This window comes from Carassius auratus, chromosome 29 (assembly GCF_003368295.1).
Source record: "Carassius auratus strain Wakin chromosome 29, ASM336829v1, whole genome shotgun sequence".
NCBI lineage: Eukaryota > Metazoa > Chordata > Actinopteri > Cypriniformes > Cyprinidae > Carassius > Carassius auratus.
This window is the reverse complement of record NC_039271.1, coordinates 21508426-21530561: the sequence shown is the minus strand read 5'-3', so window position 1 is coordinate 21530561 and position 22136 is coordinate 21508426. Positions and strand designations below refer to the sequence as shown.

The following is a 22136-nucleotide window of genomic DNA, read 5'->3' as shown; positions in this document are numbered from 1 at the left end:
ATATCGCATCTTCCTCTTCACAATACCCCATAGATTTAGGACCACAGGTCAGGCGAGTTTGCTGGCCAATTAAGAACAGGGATACCATGGTCCTTAAACCAGGTACTGGTAACTTTGGCACTGTGTGCAGGTGCCAAGTTCTGTTGGAAAATGAAATCTGCATCTCCATAAAGTTGGTCAGCAGCAGGAAGCATGAAGTGCTCTAAAACGTCCTGGTATACAGCTGTGTTGACTTTTGACCTCAGAAAACACAGTGGAGCAACACCAGCAGATGACATGGCACCCCAAACCATCACTGACTGTGGAAACTTTACACTGGACCTCAAGCAACGTGGATTATGTGACTCTCCTCTCTTCCTCCAGACTCTGGGACCCTGATATTCAAAGGAAATGCTAAATTGACTTTCAATTTAAATTGACCTTTTTGAAGCGAGATGCTTCTGATGCTGTCTATTGTTCAAGAGTGGCTTGACAGGAGTGCGACAGCTGAAACCCATGTCTTGCATATGTCTTTCTGTAATGGTTCTTGAAGCACTGACTCCAGCTGCAGTCCACTCTTTGTGAATCTCCCCCACATTTTTAAATGGGTTTTGTTTCACAATCCTCTCCAGGGTGCGGTTATACCTTTTGCTTGTACACTTTTTTTTTCTACCACATCTTTTCCTTCCCTTCACCTCTCTATTAATGTGCTTGGTGTCAGAGCTTTGTTAACAGCCAGCCTCTTTTGCAGTGACCTTTTGTGTCTTGCCCTCTTTGTGCAAGGTGTCAATGGTCGTCAAGTCAACAGTCTTCCATATGATTGTGTAGCCTACAGAACTAGACTGAGAGACCATTTAAAGGCCTTTGCCGGTGTTTTGAGTTAATTAGCTGATTAGAGTCTGGCACCAGGCGTCTTCAATATTGAACCTTTTCACAATATTCTAATTTTCTGAGATACTGAATTTGGGAGTGCTCCTTAGCTGTCAGTTATAATCATCAAAATTAAAAGAAATAAATATTTGAAATATATCAGTCTGTGTCTAATGAAGGAATATAATATACAAGATTCACTTTTTGAATGGAATTAGTGAAATCAACTTTTTGATGATATTCTAATTATATGACCAGCACCCGTATTTTCCTGTTTCTGAATAACTTCTGAATTCTGTTTGGATGAAGTGTGTTCAAATCATTGTAAAATACAATGGTGTCCTTTATTATATTGCTCTTGCTATAAAAGCAACTAGGCACTCTAGGCAGGTGTTACAATGATTTTGGTATGAAGCCAAACACTGAAGGCAATAAAGAACTCCAGGCCACTCATTTCAGTGTCTTACTTCCGGACTTATTTTTAAATGCTTCATTTTCTCCTCACAGTTGCTGATACCTCATGTACGTTACACCGTTGCCATCAACACTGCAGCTCGTGAAAATCTCATCGGTGAATCTGGGATCTTTGAGAAGGTATCTTTAACCCTGCATAAACACTGGCTTGTTAGGAACCACAGCTTTTCTCTTTGTTTATCTGCTTCGTTCACATGACTTCAAGGTCTGGAGATGCATAGAGTTTTAAATATCAGACTCAGATATTCAGTCATCTAACTGTTAGGGACGAGAGTCACCAGAGAAGCCACGATACAATATTATTGTAAGACACAATACTGTACCCAAAGTTAATGTTATTCAAGAACATGATTCCACCTGAGAGCTCAGAAATAAGAATATATTTCTTGCCTCCAAAAGCAAACACTTTGCTGATTCCAAAGTAGGGATGCTCATTTCGATTAATTTTCCCAACCGACAACCGCCGCTCGTTAATCGATTATTAACCGTTAACTGATAAGATTATAATATTGAATTGGCATTAAATTGACCCTTTAAAAAAATACAAACAATTTTTTTTTCATCAAAGGGTTTATTTTAACGTGCAAAGTGCAAACAGCAGCATACAGAACAGATCAACAACAAAACATGAACAAAACCTGGATTCCGTTTAAATTTCCACGCACCTGCAGCATTTCTGACAGTGAGAGAAAAATAGAATAAAATAATACAAATTAAATACAAAATAGGCCTACACTAAATATATATATTTTTAACTTAAATAATTAACAAATTAAGTTGACAAAAAGAAAACACTGAATCCGTTTGAACGAAGCTTTCAAACCGGATTTTTTCCCGTTAGATTAAGATTTTTCGTTAAATAAAAATAGCAGCCCTACTTCAAAACCTTGTCTAATTTTTATGTAAAAAACCAACATATCAACGTGATGTGGGGTCAGTCTGGAGCGCAACCTGTTGACAGTTAGACCCTCGGCAGAAAATACCCTCTCCAATGGGACAGATGTTTCGGGAATACACAGGTAACGTCTCGCTAGAGTGGCCAGCTTCGGGAAGCGCCTTTCATTTGCTTTCCACCAGTCAAGAGGATTAATATCCAGAGAAGGAGGATCGTCTCTCATGTAAATGTCAACCTCTGCTTCTGGATAATCATTGCGTTATCTCCTCAGATCGCCGTGCATCGCATCTTCTCCCTGATAACATGGAGGGCAGAGTTTGTTGCCCTTCATCACTCGAAGCTTGTGGGTGTTTGCTTCGTAAATGGTACTTGTGCTACTGCTGTATTTTAATACGGCGCCGCATAATTTACAGGTAACTTCGTCGCCCTTTCTGTTAAAATAATCCGACACAGTGCTTCTTTTCGCTCGCTTCATTTTGCTTCCCTTGCTCAGAAAAAAAAAAATCTGCAGGCATGTGTCACAGGTGTGGTTGAGTAAGTTAATAAATAAGCTATATAGTAGCCTAGGCTATTCTATTTTCTAAACCATGCAGCAAACTAAACAAAAATAACCTAAAAAAAAAAAAACGTTTAAACCGTTTAACTGATAGTATTAATCGGTCAAAATTTTTACTCTCGGTTAACGGTTAAACGGTCAATATGAGCATCCCTATTCCAAAGCATAAAGACACCCTGATCTATATTTCCTACCTCCTTGTGCATCAAATGCACTGACCAGACATGAAGAAAACAGGCAATCGTGAACAAGTCCAGTACAAGTAAAGCATTCTGGGAGATGGGAGTTAACATATGGTTTAAGAGATAATAATATGACCTGCTTACTAATTACTTTCACGTTTCACATGGTACTGACATAAATTAAATATTAATATGTAGAAAAATAATCACTAGTGTTCTACCTCGAAGGCTAACGGCACTGGTGGGATTGCAGTTGTTGAAGTGATTAATAAGGCCATGAAGACTTTAACCTACAAGTCCATGTGCTTCCCTGAGTCCGTGAAAGCTCGAGGAGTGGACAACAAGGACGAGCTGCCCAACTACTACTACAGAGATGATGGCATGATGGTCTGGGAGGCAGTGAGAAGGTAACTGATAAAATACACAAACAATTACAGATGTTCAAATGCTGAAGGTGAGATTTAATGACAATAAAGAAACGAGTAAACCATTTGATGCCAGGATTTATTTTTGAATCTGCTGATTCATCGTTGCTCTTGATCTTCCTCCAGTTTCGTTTCTGATGTGGTCAGGATCTACTACAGCAGTGATGAGTCTGTTCAGGAGGACGGGGAGATCCAGGCATTTGTTCAAGATGTTTGTTTCTCTGGTATGAAGAACTGTCCCCAGAATGGTGGTGAGTACAGAATTTGGTAACACTTTAGAATAAGGTTACATTAATGTTAGTTAACTACTTTCGTTAACATGAACTAAGCAAGAACAATCATTCTACAGCATTTCTAAGTCTTAGTTCATGTTAATTTCAACATTTACTAATGCATTATTTAAATCAAAAGTTGTGCTTGTTAACATTAGTTAATGCACTGTGAATTACCATGAACTAACAATGAATAACTGTATTTTCATTAACTAACATTAACTAATGGAACCTTATTCTAAAGTGTTACCCAGAATTTATTTAACACAAGTTTGCATGTTCTTGTGATGGCATATGTATTGTGTTTGCATGGCGTACAAAATGTAAAATTTAATTGCATATAAGTCAAACTGTTACCAATATTCACAGAATTCCCAGAGTTCCTGAAAACTCGAGAGCAGTTGGTCGAGTACCTGACTGTTGTGATTTTCACAGCTTCAGCACAACATGCTGCTGTTAACTTCGGACAGGTGGGATGATGCACTCTTTTCTGGATCAATCTGAACTCTGCCTGGGTTGGTATCTGTTGACTGATCTCTGTGTGTCTTTCCCGTGTTCCAGTTTGACTGGTTTGCCTGGGTCCCCAACAGTCCTTCCACCATGAGGAAGCCTCCTCCCACACAGAAGGGCCAGGTGGATATGAAGTACATCATGGAGAGTCTGCCGGACCGTGGACGTGCCAGTTGGCATCTAGGAGCAGTCTGGGCCCTCAGTCAGTTCCAGGACGGAGAGGTTTGATGACTGATTATTCATAACTAGTTTGAATACATTTACAACACAAAACAAAGAAAACATTGTACTTTGTCCAAATCTTCCCCCAGCTGTTTTTAGGTGTGTATCCAGACAACTACTTCACTGAGCAACCAGTCATTGAAGCCATTACGACATTCCGCAAGAAATTATTTGAAGTAACCAACATCATCAAGAGCCGAAATGAAAAACTGAAATTGCCTTATTGGTATCTGTCTCCAGACAGAATCCCCAACAGCGTCGCCATCTGAGAGAACAACTCTGGGAAATACATATATATTTCTATATATTTTTAACTGGGGTATTCGGATCCACATGACAAAATAACTTCATAAACAAAATTATTACTACGGTAACTGTAAGTATTTTCGTGATAATGGTAATCTGGATGAAAATAATACAAACTATTACACACACCAAGAATCGGATGTCATTACAAAAAAGAAATATGCTATTTAGTTTCACAGTAAATGAAATATGATGCATTTAGGGAATCTAATCATCAACCTGTGGGTGTTTGTTACTTCAAGAGAGCAATCATATGCAAACCAACAAATGTAATTTTTATAATCATTAGTCATTCATGTAATTGTCATTTGATTTATCATTTAATCATGTGTTCAGTTTATGACATTTCACCGCATATTCATCATTTTATTATTCTTCAATTGTGTCATTTTATTGTGCTATATTTTATATTACTTATTGTTTCCATTCGATCTTATGATTGTGGGGTTTCGTAATAAATAACACTTGTTGGATTTGTCTGTAAGTCTGAGCATTGAAAGATACTAAGATTATTCAATAAACAAAGTTTGCTCATTTTACCATCACTTTGTCTCCTGCTTTCTGCTCTTGTCAAATTTGCTTGCGATAAGGAACTTTTTTTTTTTTAAAGTGTGGTATAAGAGTAATTCTCTCTCAAGAAAGGAACTCGTAGTCTTGAACGCAAATGGAGAAAAACTAACTTAGAAGTTTTTAGGATTGCATGGAAAAACAGTATGTCCAGCTATAGACAGGCTCTAAAAACTGCTAGAGCAGAGCATATACACAAACTCATTGAAAATAACCAAAACAATCAAAGGTTTTTATTTAGCACAGTGGCTAAGTTAACAACAAATTACCAGACGCCACCTGATTCAAGTATTCCACCAACGTTAAATAGTAATGACTTTATGAATTTCTTCAATGATAAAATAGATAACATTAGAAATACAATAGCGAATGTAGATTCTACAGTGTCTAACACTTCAGTTTCATCCATCGCACCCAAAGATAAACTGCAGTGCTTTACAACCATAGGACAGGAAGAGATAAATAAACTTATCACTGTATCTAAACCAACAACATGTTTATTAGATCCTGTACCCACTAAATTACTGAAAGACTTGTTACCTGTAGCCGAAGAACCGCTTCTCAATATCATTAACTCGTCGTTATCTTTAGGACACGTCCCAAAACCATTCAAGCTGGCGGTTATCAAGCCTCTTATTAAGAAACCAAAACTAGATCCTAGTGTACTGGCAAATTATAGGCCTATTTCAAATCTTCCATTTATGTCTAAAATTTTAGAAATAAGTTGTGTCTGCTCAATTGAATTTTGGTCGTTCCTAAGATAGCAAATTCCACTCAAGGAGGTAGAGCTTTCTCACATTTGGCTCCCAAACTCTGGAATAGCCTTCCTGATAATGTTCGGGGTTCAGACACACTCTCTCTGTTTAAATCTAGATTAAAAACACATCTCTTTCACCAGGCATTCAAATAATGTATCTCTTAAATTGTAACTGCAGTTGTATCTGAACAAATGCACATTTTTATTCATTAGCTTGGGTTAAACTAATTAATTTTACTTTGCTAAGATCAGCAGCTATGCTAATGATGTCTCTGTTTGTTTCTCTGTTTCTGCTGGGATCTCCAAACTCCAAACACAGACTTCATTAAAATATTGACGATAATAACACAAATACAGTAACAAGAGCTTAAAGTACTTAAAAAATGGTAAACAGACTGAGATAGACATGAATCTCTTCAAGAATTATGTTTGGCACCATTTATTTAAAAGTACTATGTCAAATAAAGTGTTATCTTCTAAACAATAACAAGTGCTCAAAGTGCTAAAGAACTGAACTGCTAAACTGAAGATTAGAAGTGAAATCCAGGCTATCACTTTTTTTCTGGGATAACTTGCATGTTGATTTGAAACCATCAGGCTAGTTGACGCTTTTTTTTTTTGTCTTCTGCCAGTTTTCTACACAGGGTGACCAGTGGCTGCGAAATTCTGAATGACAAATCATGTTCTGGTATTAATGTCCACAAACGTATTTTTTAATCGCAGACATGGTCAGTCATAGACAACGGTGTGTCAGCTAATAGTTGCTCCCGTCTAGAGACCTGCACTCCCGCAGGAGTACCACGGGACCCAGCGCCACCAATTGCGGCGCGGGACAATAATTGATGGGTGAATGCAGATGCGGGCGGCAAGATATTATTGTGTGCGGGTTGCGGGAAAATAAAATTATTTGCGGGACTCCCTCAAAGTGGAAATATCTAACAAAATAAAATAACTAGAAACAAATAGACCTTTATTTATAATAGAATAAAATAAAATAGACTTTGCGGAATGGGAGGATGCGATGACACCATAGACAGCTACGTGTAATTCGATTCCAAAATGGCATTTAAGGGTCAAATTGGATTGATTAGAAGCACGCAGACCGGATGATGTCCTCCAGTGGTGGAAAAGACGAATTTCCAAGATTAAGCAAACACGCCATGTACTTTGCATTCCAGCTAATTAGCTAAATATTTAAAATTGGTCTATTTTGTTATTGAGGAATAAGGATATTTTTGTTAAATGTTTGAAGGAATTGCGCAGGCCCCATAAGCTACTTTTCCTTTGAACATGAAATAAATCCAGGTTTATTATTTTTATATAATTCATTAGGTTATATAGCCTAATTATTATAGGGATATATATTTTTTTACATTACATTTATTCATTTAGCTGACGCTTTTATCCAAAGCGACTTACAGTTGCTGTATATGTCAGAGGTCGCACACCTCTGGAGCAACTAGGGGTTAAGTGTCTTGCTCAGGGACACAATGGTGTCTCACAGTGGATTCGAACCCGGGTCTCTCACACCACAGACGTGTGTCTTATCCACTGCGCAAAAAAATGTATATATATATTTTTACATTTCTTACTTTTTTACTGTATTTCTATCTACTAATTGTTCTTTGTTCATGTTCATACTTTTAATGAAACGCAAATAAAACTAAACATTTGTTTATTTTCCTTTTCTTTTTTAATTTATATTCAACAGTGTATGCAATGTATTAAAAAAAAGAAAAACTGCTATACGTTTACCCGCAGGATTTTGCGGGGGGAGCGGGTAAACGTATAGCTAATAATTTAGCTAGATTATTAATTTTATTGCAACGTTACAGTGTCCTAAAATGTAATTTTCAACATGTACCACTTGCATAAACACTGAATCCGTAGGGGCTGTCACTGTTGTTTCGCGTGCTGTGATGTCAAAACCAAGAGTACATCGATCTAGTACGAGTTCACGGATGGGAAGTCACGGATTTGACTGCCATTCCAGTGCACTTTCCCGGGTTTAAGGTTGGAAAAACATGGGTTACGGGTTGCCTGGAACGCAACAAATCATAGCGAGCAAGCACTTTCTTACCGCTGCCGGCATACAGAAGCTTCCTCGAACAAATAATGCAGAAACAAGCCCAGGGCTCTCTGTTTCTTGCACCAACTGCCAAAAAGCGCCATTTATTTTTGAGTCCTTTATCTATTGCTAGAAGTCTAGGACAGCATCCCCAGGCTTCATAAACTTGCGCTCCATTTTTTTTTCTCCGACAACGCTAATGTGATATTGACGTATGGGCGTTGGATTTTTTTTTTGCAAGTTGATTGTGTGCGGGATTTTCTCGTTTTCTCTTTAATTAAAAGTTACAAATTTCCAAAACTTTTTTTAAATTAGTCTTATGTTATATTAATTATTATAAATCATGTTTAGTGATGTTTTTACCAGGGAGTGGACTTTTAACACCCCAGACTATTTATGATAGTTACTATTTTTCCGTGTGATTTTTGGTGAATTGTATTAAAAATAAAAACTAGGGTAAGTGTGATCCTCAAACACAATTATGATATTCATGTATGGAACTCACAACAATTAAATAAAAATAATAAACACAAAAACACTGTTCCTGTTTATAAATTTGTAGATAATGTCAAGTGAGATTTCATATTTTGAAATCTGGTCACCTTATTGTACAGTGTATCTCTTAATAAAGATCATACAGAGAGACCACAGCCACAAAACTGCTGTGAGAGACAGACAGTGCGTTGTATTGATGGGAAGGCCAGTTCTCCTGCCTGAACCGGTTCTTTTGAACAGTTAGTTTCAATTAACCAGTTAAAAAACCGGTTCATCGGTTCTTTTGTGCCCATGACGTCATTCGCGGTGACGTAATGATATCAAGATCATCCCGGGAAATCAGTAATCATGACTTCAGTTAAAACATCAAAGTTTACAATTAAGCTTTGCAACTAAGAACCTAAATACAGTAACAGGCAGTGTTGTGCATACGAGGATTTTTATCATATAAAGTAAATAAATCTGCGCAGAACCCTTATGAAAAATTAACCATGGTTTTACAAATAAAACCAAAAAAACATGGTTAATATTGTTAAACCATGGTAACCACAAATTAACCATGGTATTTGTAGTAAATCTGTGGTTATACAAATGGTAGTTGACATGCCAAAAAACCATGGTTAGTTTACTATAATTAAGACATGGTAAATTTTCATAAGGGAAACCATAATCAACTTACTATTCATAATCCTCGTGTTTATGTTCCATTTAGTACAAACTCAGTTTGTGAATGTGTCATCGTTAACTATAAAGTACATATACTTAATAAATTATCTCTTATTAAACAGAGTTTTAATTATGGTCCAACATTCATGACAAATCCCTTTGCCCTTTAACCGAATCTTCAACTGAACAAAGTGCACAGATTTATCTTTTTAAAAAATGAACTAAATAAAATATAATATATTTATATAATCAACATTTTTGATGTTTAATAAAATACTTGGATAATGCTTTTCGTCCTCTTGAAACGGTTTTCGGTTGAGAGTAACTGAGATCCGAAAACCGAATCAACCGGTTCAAGCAGTTCACTCAGCTTACCGTTTGAGTTAATCAATTACTCCGGGATATTGGTTTCAACCAGAGGGCGTGTCGGCCACGTTAAAATTTGAATAATTGAAGTAATTTGTGGATTAGAGTTTACTGGAGACTCGAACGGTTTCAAACGTTTCAGTCCGAATTGGTGAACTGGTTCTTCCGGTTCGCTAAAAAGAACCGCTTAAATAGAAAGATTCGTTCGTGTTCGGGACATCATCACAACTAGTCTGTTGTACTTGTGTTCACATATGAGCAGGATGTTCACGTACACGGTGTCTGTCACTACTGGCAATCAGGAGTTTGCTGGAACGAATGATTACATTTACCTGACGCTGGTGGGCTTGGAGAGATGCAGTGACCAGACTCTCCTGGACAAATCCTTCTTTGACAGCTTTGCAAGAGGATCGGTAAGAATAGTTTTCCCCTTAAAAATTCAGTGGAAACAGCTTTGTTATGTATTGAACAGTAGCCTACAGGTTGTTCAGTGTTTAAACTTGAAGTTATTCCATTTATTTATTGATGTCTAATCCTTGTCAGATATGTTTTATCACTCTCATTTAATTATGGCTGTCATTTAAGACTTTTTTAAAAAAAGTGATTAGTCTCAGTCAGCAAATCATGAAATTTTATATAACACATTACTTTTTTAATGTACAAGATAATTTCTTTTCAAATAAGTAATGTCAGTCACTTTGTTTTGCATGTATTGATTGACAGCTCTCCTGTCCTCATGTTGAGAGGAATCAGGAATGAGTTCAGATGTGTTGTGAGCGCTGTGTGAACAGGATGATACTCTAGTTTGAGAGGAATCAGGAGTGAGTTCAGATGCGTTGTGTGTGCTGGGTGAACAGGATGATACAGTAGTTTGAGAGGAATCAGGAGTGAGTTCAGATGCGTTGTGTGTGCTGGGTGAACAGGATGATACAGTAGTTTGAGAGGAATCAGGAGTGAGTTCAGATGCGTTGTGTGTGCTGGGTGAACAGGATGATACAGTAGTTTGAGAGGAATCAGGAATGAGTTCAGATGTGTTGTGAGCGCTGTGTGAACAGGATGATACTGTAGTTTGTGAGGAATTGGGAGTGAGTTCAGATGCGCTGTGAGCACTGTGTGAAAAGGGTGATACTGTAGTTCGAGAGGAATCAGGAGTGAGTTCAGATACGTTGTGTGCGCTGGGTGAACAGGATGATACTGTAGTTTGAGAGGAATCAGGAATGAGTTCAGATGTGTTGTGAGCGCTGTGTGAACAGGATGATACTGTAGTTTGTGAGGAATCAGGAGTGAGTTCAGATGCGTTGTGAGCGCTGCGTGAACAGGATGATACTGTAGTTTGAGAGGAATCAGGAGTGAGTTCAGATGCGTTGTGTGCGCTGTGTGAACAGGATGATACCGTGGTTAAAGAGGAATCAGGAGTGAGCTCAGATGTGTTGTGAGCGCTGCGTGAACCGGATGATACTGTAGTTTGAGAGGAATCAGGAGTGAGTTCAGATACGTTGTGAGCGCTGTGTGAACAGGATGATACTGTAGTTTGAGAGGAATCAGGAGTGAGTTCAGATGCGTTGTGTGCGCTGCGTGAACCGGATGATACTGTAGTTTGAGAGGAATCAGGAGTGAGTTCAGATGTGTTGTGTGCGCTGCGTGAACCGGATGATACTGTAGTTTAAGAGGAATCAGGAGTGAGTTCAGATGCGTTGTGTGCGCTGCGTGAACAGGATGATACTGTAGTTCGAGAGGAATCAGGAGTGAGTTCAGATGCGTTGTGTGAACAGGATGGTACTGTAGTTCGAGAGGAATCAGGAGTGAGTTCAGATGTGTTGTGTGCGCTGCGTGAACCGGATGATACTGTAGTTTAAGAGGAATCAGGAATGTGTTCAGATGCGTTGTGTGCGCTGTGTGAACAGGATGATACCGTGGTTAAAGAGGAATTAGGAGTGAGCTCAGATGTGTTGTGAGCGCTGCGTGAACCGGATGATACTGTGGTTAAAGAGGAATCAGGAGTGAGTTCAGATGCGTTGTGAGCGCTGCATGAACAGGGTGATACTGTAGTTTGAGAGGAATCAGGAATGTGTTCAGATGCGTTGTGTGCGCTGCATGAACAGGATGATACTGTAGTTCGAGAGGAATCAGGAGTGAGTTCAGATGCGTTGTGTGCACTGTGTGAACAGGGTGATACTGTAGTTCTAGACTAATGTCAGCATGTATTTCCTCATCTCATTCACACAAAAACAGATTCAGTATTCCTCAAAATGAAGGACATCATGCATCAGGATGCAAACATGTTAAATAACACTCTTGTATTTAAATCTATTTTATTAACCGGTATATTTGCTGCTGTCTTTCGATGATCAATCCTTCTAATAAACAAAAATGACTAGATAAACATAACATTTCTGTTTATTTTCCTCATTCCTAACAATGCCCCTTAGCTACATAGTTGTTATACAGAATAGAAGAATACAGTTTTTGTTAATAACATAAAATTTTATTTGCTTTGTTTTATTTTGTGAAACCCTGCTATATATATGGAATAACTAACAGCGCCCCTTAGCTGTTATAAATTCACTGTAAACCATGGCTTATTGCTTTATTCCTCAACACTGCCCATTTTTCCCAATCAATGCTTCCACAAACTTCCTCACTCGTCCACTTACTCACAGTAATTTAAATCCCTCTGTCAGATGATCAAGTTTAAATACATGTTTATATCACCAATCCAGTGATAATTAGGGTGGTACTTTTGGAATCATTGGACATGATTCTTCAGTTAATGTTTGCACACAAGCCGTGTGATTCAGTTGTGGCTAACAGAAGCTGTTGTTAAAGGTGGCATCTGTCGACGTCAGCGTGAAGGAGATCCTTGGAGACATAGTGCTGGTGAAACTTCAGAAGGGGAAATTCTTGTTCAATGATCAGTGGTACTGCAGATGCATCAATGTGACGACTCCGTCTGGGGAACACTTCGAGTTCCCCTGCTATCGCTGGATAGCAAATGAACAGGAAGTGGTTCTTCGAGATGCCAAGGGTGAGTCCCATCTCGACCGAATGAAGCCTGTCTCAACTACTGTTGTTTGTGTATAATTATGTATGTATTTGTGCATGTACATTTAGGTCGATTACCTCAGGATGATAATATGAAAGCGATCAGGCGCATGGAGCTGGAATCCAGACAACGAATGTTCAGGTTTGATGCCACAGTTACTATTCGGTGTAAACATTCAACAGATATTTAATCATTTGTTAATTTGTTACACCTTCATGCCATCCTGCCTCTATGTGCACAGCCAAAAGACTGTTTGGTCTCGCACCAGCGCCACCCTGCTGAAAAAAACGGCATATGCTGTTTAAATATGTTTTGATGCTGGGATGCTGGTTTATTCTGGTCCTTTGCTGGTTTATGCTGGTCCTTTCGCTGTTTTATGCTGGTCCTTTGCTGGTTCATACTGGTCCTTTTGCTGGTTTATGCTGGTCCTTTGCTGGTCATGTGCTGGTTCTTTTGCTGGTTTATTCTGGTCCTTTGGTGGTTTATGCTGGTCCTTTGCTGGTTTGTGCTGGTTCTTTTGCTGGTTTTTTGCTGGTCCTCAAACCAGCAAAGGATCAGGATAAAAGAGCAAAAGGACCAGCATAAACCAGCAAAAGGACCAGCTAAACCAGCAAAAGGACGAGCATAAACCAGCAAAAGGACGAGCATAAACCAGCAAAAGGACCAGCATAAACTGGCATTCCAGCATAAAAACATACCTGATCAGCATATGCTGTTTTTTTCAGCAGGGCTGTCAGAGGTGGTATATCATTTTTAACCATTTCCCCTCTCACCTTTGGCGGGTGACAACTTACAACATTAACACTATACCAAGCCTTGTGTTGTGGGTGAATAAAAACTTTTCATATCACCTAAAATAATTCACCAAACAACTGAGAGATTAATTTAGCTGTTTCTTGAAGGTGGAAGGAGTGGCGCACTGGTTTCCCCCTGAGCATCGATGCCAACACAAGCAGTGAACTTCCTTTGGACATTCAGTTTGAAACGGCAAAATCTGTGGACTTCTCTTTGAATTTCATTGAAGCGTAGGTTACACCATTTGTGTTCATCTCTTTGCACGTATCACAAGCAGATATGCATGCTATTGATTTCCTGTGACTATTGCTAGGAAATATCTTCAAATAAATGGAGAATCAAGTGTAGCTGAACCAGACATTATGAGCATTGATTTGTTCTTGTTACAATCTTCTCTTTCAGGATTGCCAATCTTGGTCTTAATGAATTTATGAAATTGTTCCAGTCCTCTTGGACCTATATTGAAGATTTCAGAAAAATATTTGTGAAAATCAAGAACACGGTGTCAGGTTTGAATGGTTTCTTCTTTAGTTCTTTATTTTTATTCACTTTTCTCTAATACTAAAACAAGCCATCTATTGAGTGAGTGTAAATGTAAACAGACTGAGACACACATACTCTTAAACTCACTGGCAGCTGACTTTATTATTCCCTTTGACAGAACATGTGATGCAGAACTGGAATGAGGACTTAATGTTTGGCTATCAGTTCTTGAACGGCTGCAATCCTGTGATGATCAGTAAGTGCATGAATCTTCCAGACAACTTTGCAGTCACACAGGAGATGGTGGAAAGATCCCTGGATAGAGGTCTCACACTACATGAGGAATTGAAGGTCAGAAGAAAAACAAAACATTTATAAAAAAAATACAAATGTGGCTTTTTTTGAGGACAAGCAGTGAGTGAGCAGGTGTGCAGCAGAGTTCAGGATGTTGTCTGGATGGAGTTTGGATGATGTGCCACAAAGAAACCTGTAGCAGTGTTCAATTCTGGATGTGAATAGATTACAATTTCTCCAGTGTCCAACACTAAACATCTCTCTGCTACAGGAAGGAAACCTCTACATAGCAGACTATGCAATACTGGAGGGAGTGCAACCCAACGCCACAGACCCAGATACCCAGCAGTATTTGGCTGCTCCCTTCTGTCTGCTGTACAAGAACAGACAGAATGAAATTCTACCGATTGCTATTCAGGTGCCTGCAGAAATACTCTAGTAAAAAAATTGGTGCTTGAACTAAGTGTTGGAGTTTTTACCAAATACACCTTTTCTCTCTGAAACAGCTCAGACGTCAGACCACCGCAGAGGTCTTTCTCCCAAGCGATGATCAGTACGACTGGATGCTGGCCAAGATGTGGGTGAAATGCTCCGACTTCAATGTACACCAGCTGGTCACACACCTTCTGAGGACACATCTGACCTCTGAGGTTTTTACCATCGCCATGTACAGACAGCTCTCTGCAGTCCATCCCATATACAAGGTAGCATCCTTCAACGCTTTCATTGATATGAGATTTATAGGAAGATTTATTAACACTCTTTTGGCTTTATGGCTAATGACATGCAGTGAAACATTAGTGATAAAAAGGCATAGATACAGTTACTTTTTTAGGAGTTTCCCATTTATTTATGGAGGAGTTTATTAAATTGAGTCACACAACAAGATTTTGTGGTACTCCCTTTACTGGTATATGCCATTATTTAATGTCCAGACAAAGCATGTGTTTACCCATTTAATGTGTTTACAGTACTAGATTACACACAGGTTCTTGTTTTTCCAGGATCTAATCATGGTTTTTGTGTCCTTCATTAATAAAATTGACTAAGTATCTCAAGGGTATAACATGCAACATACATTTTCCTGTTTCTGAATTACTTCTGAATTCTATTTGGATGAAGTGTGTTCAAATCATTGTAAAATACAATGGTGTCCTTTATTATATTGCTCTTGCTATAAAAGCAACTAGGCACTCTAGGCAGGTGTTACAATGATTTTGGTATGAAGCCAAACACTGAAGGCAATAAAGCACTCCAGGGGCCGGTTTCACAAAGCTATTCAGACCGGTCTATAGTGTTAGACAAGTCTAAAATTTACTCATAGACTAGTCTAATGCAAGTTAGACTGTTTCACAAAGATAAAGACTGACTTAATTTAGACCAAAAAAATTAGACACCTTACCCCCAGGCTAACTTAGGTCTAAGACTCTGTTACCTTGGCAACCAGCAGAAACAAACAGCCAAGAGAAAAGGGGAAAATGGCTCATAATTTGTGGTTTGGTGACAACGTTATGGAGAGAGCTATGAGAAGGGAAAGTGTTTTTAGGGACCGCAGTAACCTACTGGAAATGTATAATAATGAGGACTTCATCAGTCGGTTTCGTTTGCCCAAAGAAGTTATACTGAGTCTGACAGATGAATTAGCTGAAGTACTGGCTGAGCTGAACAAACTCAAAAGAGGGTTCTTCAGCATAGCAAGATTTCCCAATGTTGTTGGAGCAATTGATGGGACACATGTCAGAATCCAGGCTCCACCTGCTCATGAACATTTGTTTGTCAATAGAAAAGGATATCACAGCCTAAACATTCAGGCTGTTTGTGATTCTGATCTCCGGTTCCTCCACTGTGTGGCCCGCTGGCCTGGATCCCTTCATGACTCTCGAATTCTGCAAAATTCTCAACTCTGTCTAGCATTTGAGCAAGGCATTATCGATGGGGTCCTGTTGGGGGACTCGGGCTACCCTCTAAAACCTTGGCTCCTTACTCCCTTCCTGAATCCTACTACACTTGCACAGAGAAACTACAACACAGCACACTGTTCAACTCGTAACACTGTAGAGCGGGCATTTGGTGTACTGAAGAGGCGTTTTCATTGCCTACATGGGGAATTGCGAATGGCACCTGACAGAGTGTGTAACATCATCTGTGCAACTGTAGTGCTGCATAACATAGCGAGGTAGGCCTACCTGAAAACAAAATCCACATTGCCATCCATTTTCAATAGGCCTAATTGAATTACTATTTACCAACATGCTTCTAAACTATAATCAAAATTATTTATTTAATTAATCATTAGGGATCTCCGGCTTCCTGAGCCTGAAGGTGAGGATATCAGAGATGACAATCTCAATGAACTGGAGGATAGAGAAGATTTAGAGGAGCAGAATGGAACTGGTCGATATGTGCGTCAGATGTACGTTGACAGGATTTTCAATGTCTGAAACATTGAAAAAATCATGTTGCCTGTCTTTACCTATTAGGCTTAAATGAGTAGCAAACAACTTAATAAATATAAAAATTTATTTTTTAAGGTTTCTCAAGTGACATACTGTTCATTCAATAAATTATTCTATAAATTACATTCAAGTCTCATTTCATTCATATCAAAATCTTCAAGGTTATTAAAAGTACAACTTACTATATAAACTGAAAAACTATTAACTCACAAAACAAGTGATATACTGTTCGTTCAATAAATTATTAAATAAATTAGTAGACTACTCAAAGATTCAGGACTCCAGCGACTGTTTGTGAAGCTCTAATTTTAATTGATCTCTCTGAAGCTGTAAAACTTCAATCTCTAGCAGCAATTTCCTCTCTTCCAGTTGAAGATTCCTGTATTGTTTGTCTAGCACCATTGACATGGTGGTTCCTCTGAACACCGTTGTGCAACCCATGGGACCAGGAGCTGTAGCTGTAGCTGACGCTGACTCAGACTCTTCATCTCCTGTCCCCTCACGTCTCTCAGCCGGCTCCTCCACCACTGCCTCGCAGAACATCGGCGACTGTCCACCATATATATTCATCACCATTTCAGTGGTGTCTTTAAGTTTCTCTTGGGGTCCTCCTCCCGTTTTTGGGTATTTCCTCTTAAATATTTCCTTTTTGGCATCTTGCACCATGTTTTTATATCTTTTCTGTACGTCTTTAACGCTGCGCTCAACGGTCGGATTAATGCTGTTTACTGTCGCGGAAATCTTTTTCCAAATTAAACATTTCTTCTTGTTACTACATTCTCCTCCGCTAAATTTCCCTAGTAAAATGTCCTTGTAACTATTATACTCCTCCAACAAACGCATATTTTCTGCTGGGGTAAACTGAACTGACCGGTTAAATGCGCTTACTCGATCCGCCATGCTTCTTTGTTTTGAAAAGTGTCTTATTTTACCCAGAATGCACTGCAGTGTAGTCCTACTTGAGATAGTCAGAGTCTTAAGTGCTTTGTGCAATGGTCTGAATTAGATGTCTATCTGAAGTCTGACTATCAACTATATCTAAGTCATAGTCAAAGTCTATCTTTGTGAAACCGGCCCCAGGCCACTCATTTCAGTGTCTTACTTCCGGACTTATTTTTTAAATGCTTCATTTTCTCCTCACAGTTGCTGATCCCTCATGTACGTTACACCGTTGCCATCAACACTGCAGCTCGTGAAAAACTAATCAGTGAATCTGGAGTCTTTGAGAAGGTATCTTTTAATTTTAATTTAATATTCCTATATTCCTATATTTCCTACCTCCTTGTGCATCAAATGCACTGACCAGACATGAAGAGAACAGGAAATAATGAACGAGTCCAGCACAGCATTCTGGGAGATGGAGTTAACATAAGTTTTAAGAGATAAAAATTTGAAATGCTTACTAATTACTTTCACTTTTTACATGGTACTGACATAAATTAAATATTAATATGTAGAGGTGCTACAATAGGCCAAAATCAAAACCCCATTAGACTTGAATATTATGATATGCTGCATTGATTTTATTCTCACCACCGATTCTAGCTGTAGGCTGTGGCTTTAAATTGACTGCACTTCTTTAAACAAGCATTTACAAAATGTAATCTGAGACAGAAAAATAATCACTAGTGTTCTTCCTCGAAGGCTAACGGCACCGGTGGGATTGCAGTTGTTGAAGTGATTAATAAGGCCATGAAGACTTTAACCTACAAGTCCATGTGCTTTCCTGAGTCTGTGAAAGCTCGAGGAGTGGACAACAAGGACGAGCTGCCCAACTACTACTATAGAGATGATGGTATGATGGTCTGGGAGGCAGTGAGAAGGTAACTGATAAAATACACAAAAATGTTGTAAAAAAAAAAAAAAATACACAAAAGATGTTCAAATGCTAATGGTGATATTTAATGACAATGAATTAACAAGTAAACCATTTGATGCCAGGATTTATTTTTGAATCTGCTGATTCATCGTTGCTCTTGATCTTCCTCCAGTTTCGTTTCTGATGTGGTCAGGATCTACTACAGCAGTGATGAGTCTGTTCAGGAGGACGAGGAAATCCAGGCATTTGTTCAAGATGTTTGTTTCTCTGGTATGAAGAACTGTCCCCAGAATGGTGGTGAGTTCAGGATTGATTTAACACAAGTTTGCATGTTCTTGTGATGGCATATGTATTGTGTTTGCATGGCGTACAAAATGTAAAATTTCATTGCATATAAGTCAAACTGTTACCAATATTCACAGAATTCCCAGAGTTCCTGAAAACTCGAGAGCAGTTGGTCGAGTACATGACTGTTGTGATTTTCACAGCTTCAGCACAACATGCTGCTGTTAACTTCGGACAGGTGGGATGATGCACTCTTTTCTGGATCAATCTGAACTCTGCCTGGGTTAGTATCTGTTGACTGATCTCTGTGTGTCTTTCCCGTGTTCCAGTTTGACTGGTTTGCCTGGGTCCCCAACAGTCCTTCCACCATGAGGAAGCCTCCTCCCACACAGAAGGGCCAGGTGGATATGAAGTACATCATGGAGAGTCTGCCGGACCGTGGACGTGCCAGTTGGCATCTAGGAGCGGTCTGGGCCCTCAGTCAGTTCCAGGACGGAGAGGTTTGATGACTGATTATTCAGAACTAGTTTTAATATACTTGCAACACAAAACAAAGAAAACATTTTCCAGCAAACTCCTTATTTTGTCCAAATCTTCCCCCAGCTGTTTTTAGGTGTGTATCCAGACAACTACTTCACTGAGCAACCAGTCATTGAAGCCACTACGACTTTCCGCAAGAAATTAATTGAAGTAACCAACATCATCAAGAACCGAAATGAAAAACTGAAATTGCCTTATTGGTATCTGTCTCCAGACAGAATCCCCAACAGCGTCGCCATCTGAGAGAACAACTCTGGGAAATGTGTGTTTAAGGATTTTAGTGAAAATAGTAATCTGGATGAAAATAATACATCACACACACTCACATCAAAAACACAAGTGAATACACAAAGAATTGAATGTCTATACAAAATAAAACCAAAGAAATAAGCAATCAACATTCACAGTAATTGAAATGTGATGCATTTAGGGATTCTCATCAGCACCCTGTGGGAAAGTGTTACTTCAGGAGAGCAACCATCTGAAAACATACAAACAAATGTAGTTTTTATAATCATTATTCATTCATGTAGTTGTCATTTGATTTAGAATTTAATCGTGTTACATTTATGACTTTTCATCATTTATCCATAATTTTGTTATTCTTAAATTGTCTTAAATTTTATGTTTTTATATATTTTATATTACTTACTTATTATTTACTTTCTATCTTATGATTGTTGGGTTTTCGTAACAAAATAACACTTGTTGGATTTGTACTGTACTGGTAAGTCTAAATTAAACCAATTCTGCTCATTTTTACCATCACTTTGTCTCCTGCTTTCTGCTCGTCAAATTTGCTTTGGTTACCAGACAAGACTTGCTGTTGACAGGTATTACTGGTTGGCAAAATGGAGATTTGCTGGTAGGATTCGGCATCTGAGAGGTTGGATATCTTCCATACAAATCTAACTGTAACACAAATAAGACATTTTGGCATTAAGATACAAATAATAACAATACTTGTGTCTGAAGTACATGTCTAAACACACCAATATGATCATATGGATTTCTTGAAATAGCGGAGTCCATACATAGATTCAGAAATGCGCGTCGAAAGTAGGGGTGGGTGGTTTGATGGTAGATATCATTACCATGGTATAATGTGTCTATTGTTATAGGTTCTGCTACATGTATTTTGTGGTATGGAAATATATCTAAGTTATATACACCCAAGAGTAATCAAGAAACATGCATGATTAAGAAAATAAAGAGTTGGACGTGATGACCCAGACAAACCATAAATTTGATTGAGATTTAATGTTAAAGGTTTGATGTATGTTGAAGCAACATTGACATTTTCATTAAAGTCAGAAGCCAAAATGGGTTTTATTCTCTCAAAAATGTTCTCTTTAGTTACAAACTGCAGTTAATTGGTAAATGTTTTTGGCTGTTCGGGAGCTAGCTTTGCATACAGTGACTTCAATCAATAAAGTGTATGGTCAGATTTACTTAGGGCTCTATTGTTCGACTGTACCACAAGTTACACTTGTGATACCTCCTTGTGCCTTGCATTTGTTGCACAGCTCTGGGAAGTACGTGGTTTTATAACATAATGCTTGTGGAGTGACTGGAACAAGTTTGTAAAACCCAAGTTGGTAACAGTGTTACTTGGTACCATGTCTTTCGCTAGGTGAAATGTTATTGCAAAATATTATTCTTTCTGCCATTTGGAAACCTTCTTTTATGGTGTAACACTGGTAAACGCATCCAATATAGTTTTTCAGTTTGGACAACAGCTGCACGCCACTCCCAACAAAGTACCTGTTTTTGGTCAACATCATACTTTATGTAGCTAAAATATTTCCGAATGGGGGAAGAAGGGAAGTTAAGTGGTGCCTGAGGCAAAAGAAGGGAGGGGGACAAGGTCAGGAACGAGTTCAGCTTCCTGACAGCCTGGTGGATGAAGCTGTCCTTCAGTCTGCTGGTCCTGGCCTGGATACTCCACAGTCTCCTCCCTGATGGCAGCAGACTGAAGCTGTGTGACAGGTGTGTGGGATCACCTGTGATGCAGAGGGGGGGGGGGGCTCTGGCTCTTCTCAGTTTGTGGAGGAAGTAAGAGACGGTGTTGTGATTTCTTGGCCAGTGCTGCTGTTTTCAGTCCAGAAGAAGTCCTCTGTGATGTGCACACCCAAGAACTTGGTTGGTGCTGCTCACTCTCGCCACAGTTGCACCGTTGATGGTCAGAGGAACGTGCTGAGTTTGTGCTCTCCTGATGTCAACAACAATCTCCTTCGTCTTCTCCAAGTTCAGACAAAGTTCACAAGCTAGGATCACGCCACAAACAAACTAAGAAGCTGGGGAAGAGTAGAAAGGATGAAGGGGTCGAGGGAATGGGATGGAGGTCAGGTTGATCAGGGCATTTTGAATTGAGGGCTCAGAGAGACTCAGGGTGGGGGTACTGTCTCTAGAATATATTTAGGCCAGACAATGAGGACCCCCAAATTTGGGAAGAGCTGACTCAAGTGTGCGCTCGGAATGCCCGATCATACAGAGAGGATGCAGAGGCTGATTAGTTCAGGCGTTAAATGGTTAATGCAGGTTCTTGTTTTCGTAAGCCTTTAGAAGTATGAATGTGTGAGGATGAGAGAAGCTGGGCAATCGCAGCCAGTGGTTATTCAAAGGAATAGATGATCCCTCAAATAGGTTTAAATGCATGTGGGGATCTGAAGAAGGAATGACTGTATGATATTAAGTTGTAGATGGACGGTGGGTCGGTTGATGGGAACGGAAGCATTGAGACAATTCCAGGCAGAGTGGTATCCTGGAGATCATGCTTGGATTAAGGCAATTAATAATGGCTTCTTGGAA

The 22136-nt window shown here is 39.0% G+C and overlaps 2 protein-coding genes across 5 annotated transcripts in view; both read left to right on the top strand.

Moving 5' to 3' along the window:
• Positions 1–5236, top strand: part of LOC113048375 (arachidonate 5-lipoxygenase) — a 102777-nt gene extending 97541 nt beyond the window's left edge. For 3 of the 4 annotated variants that reach the window (XM_026210167.1, XM_026210166.1, XM_026210161.1), the window contains 6 exons: positions 1357–1443; positions 3185–3363; positions 3508–3632; positions 4023–4123; positions 4215–4385; positions 4475–5236. In XM_026210167.1, the coding sequence (XP_026065952.1) occupies positions 1357–1443; positions 3185–3363; positions 3508–3632; positions 4023–4123; positions 4215–4385; positions 4475–4654 (843 nt within the window). In that variant the 3' untranslated portion in view covers positions 4655–5236. The remainder of the gene's footprint in view (positions 1–1356; positions 1444–3184; positions 3364–3507; positions 3633–4022; positions 4124–4214; positions 4386–4474) is intronic. The other variant, XM_026210164.1, reaches the window with a different exon arrangement.
• Positions 5237–9725: 4489 nt separating this feature from the next.
• On the top strand, positions 9726–20093 carry LOC113048377 (arachidonate 5-lipoxygenase-like). Its single transcript, XM_026210169.1, has 14 exons — positions 9726–10023; positions 12437–12635; positions 12722–12794; positions 13556–13678; positions 13851–13957; positions 14110–14282; positions 14497–14643; positions 14732–14929; positions 17825–17911; positions 18326–18504; positions 18673–18797; positions 18923–19023; positions 19115–19285; positions 19389–20093. Exons 1-14 carry the CDS (start codon positions 9865–9867, stop codon positions 19566–19568), a joined length of 2022 nt encoding a protein of 673 aa, XP_026065954.1. The 5' UTR covers positions 9726–9864; the 3' UTR covers positions 19569–20093.
• Positions 20094–22136: the final 2043 nt, after the last annotated feature.

Bases quoted from the DNA above. Each gene is read 5' to 3' on its own strand.
- LOC113048377 (XM_026210169.1), top strand. From the start codon at position 9,865: ATGAGCAGGATGTTCACGTACACGGTGTCTGTCACTACTGGCAATCAG. The intron at 13,958-14,109 runs GTTTGAATGGTT...TCCCTTTGACAG, and splicing joins AATCAAGAACACGGTGTCAG to AACATGTGATGCAGAACTGG. The intron at 19,286-19,388 runs GTTTGATGACTG...ATCTTCCCCCAG, and splicing joins GTCAGTTCCAGGACGGAGAG to CTGTTTTTAGGTGTGTATCC.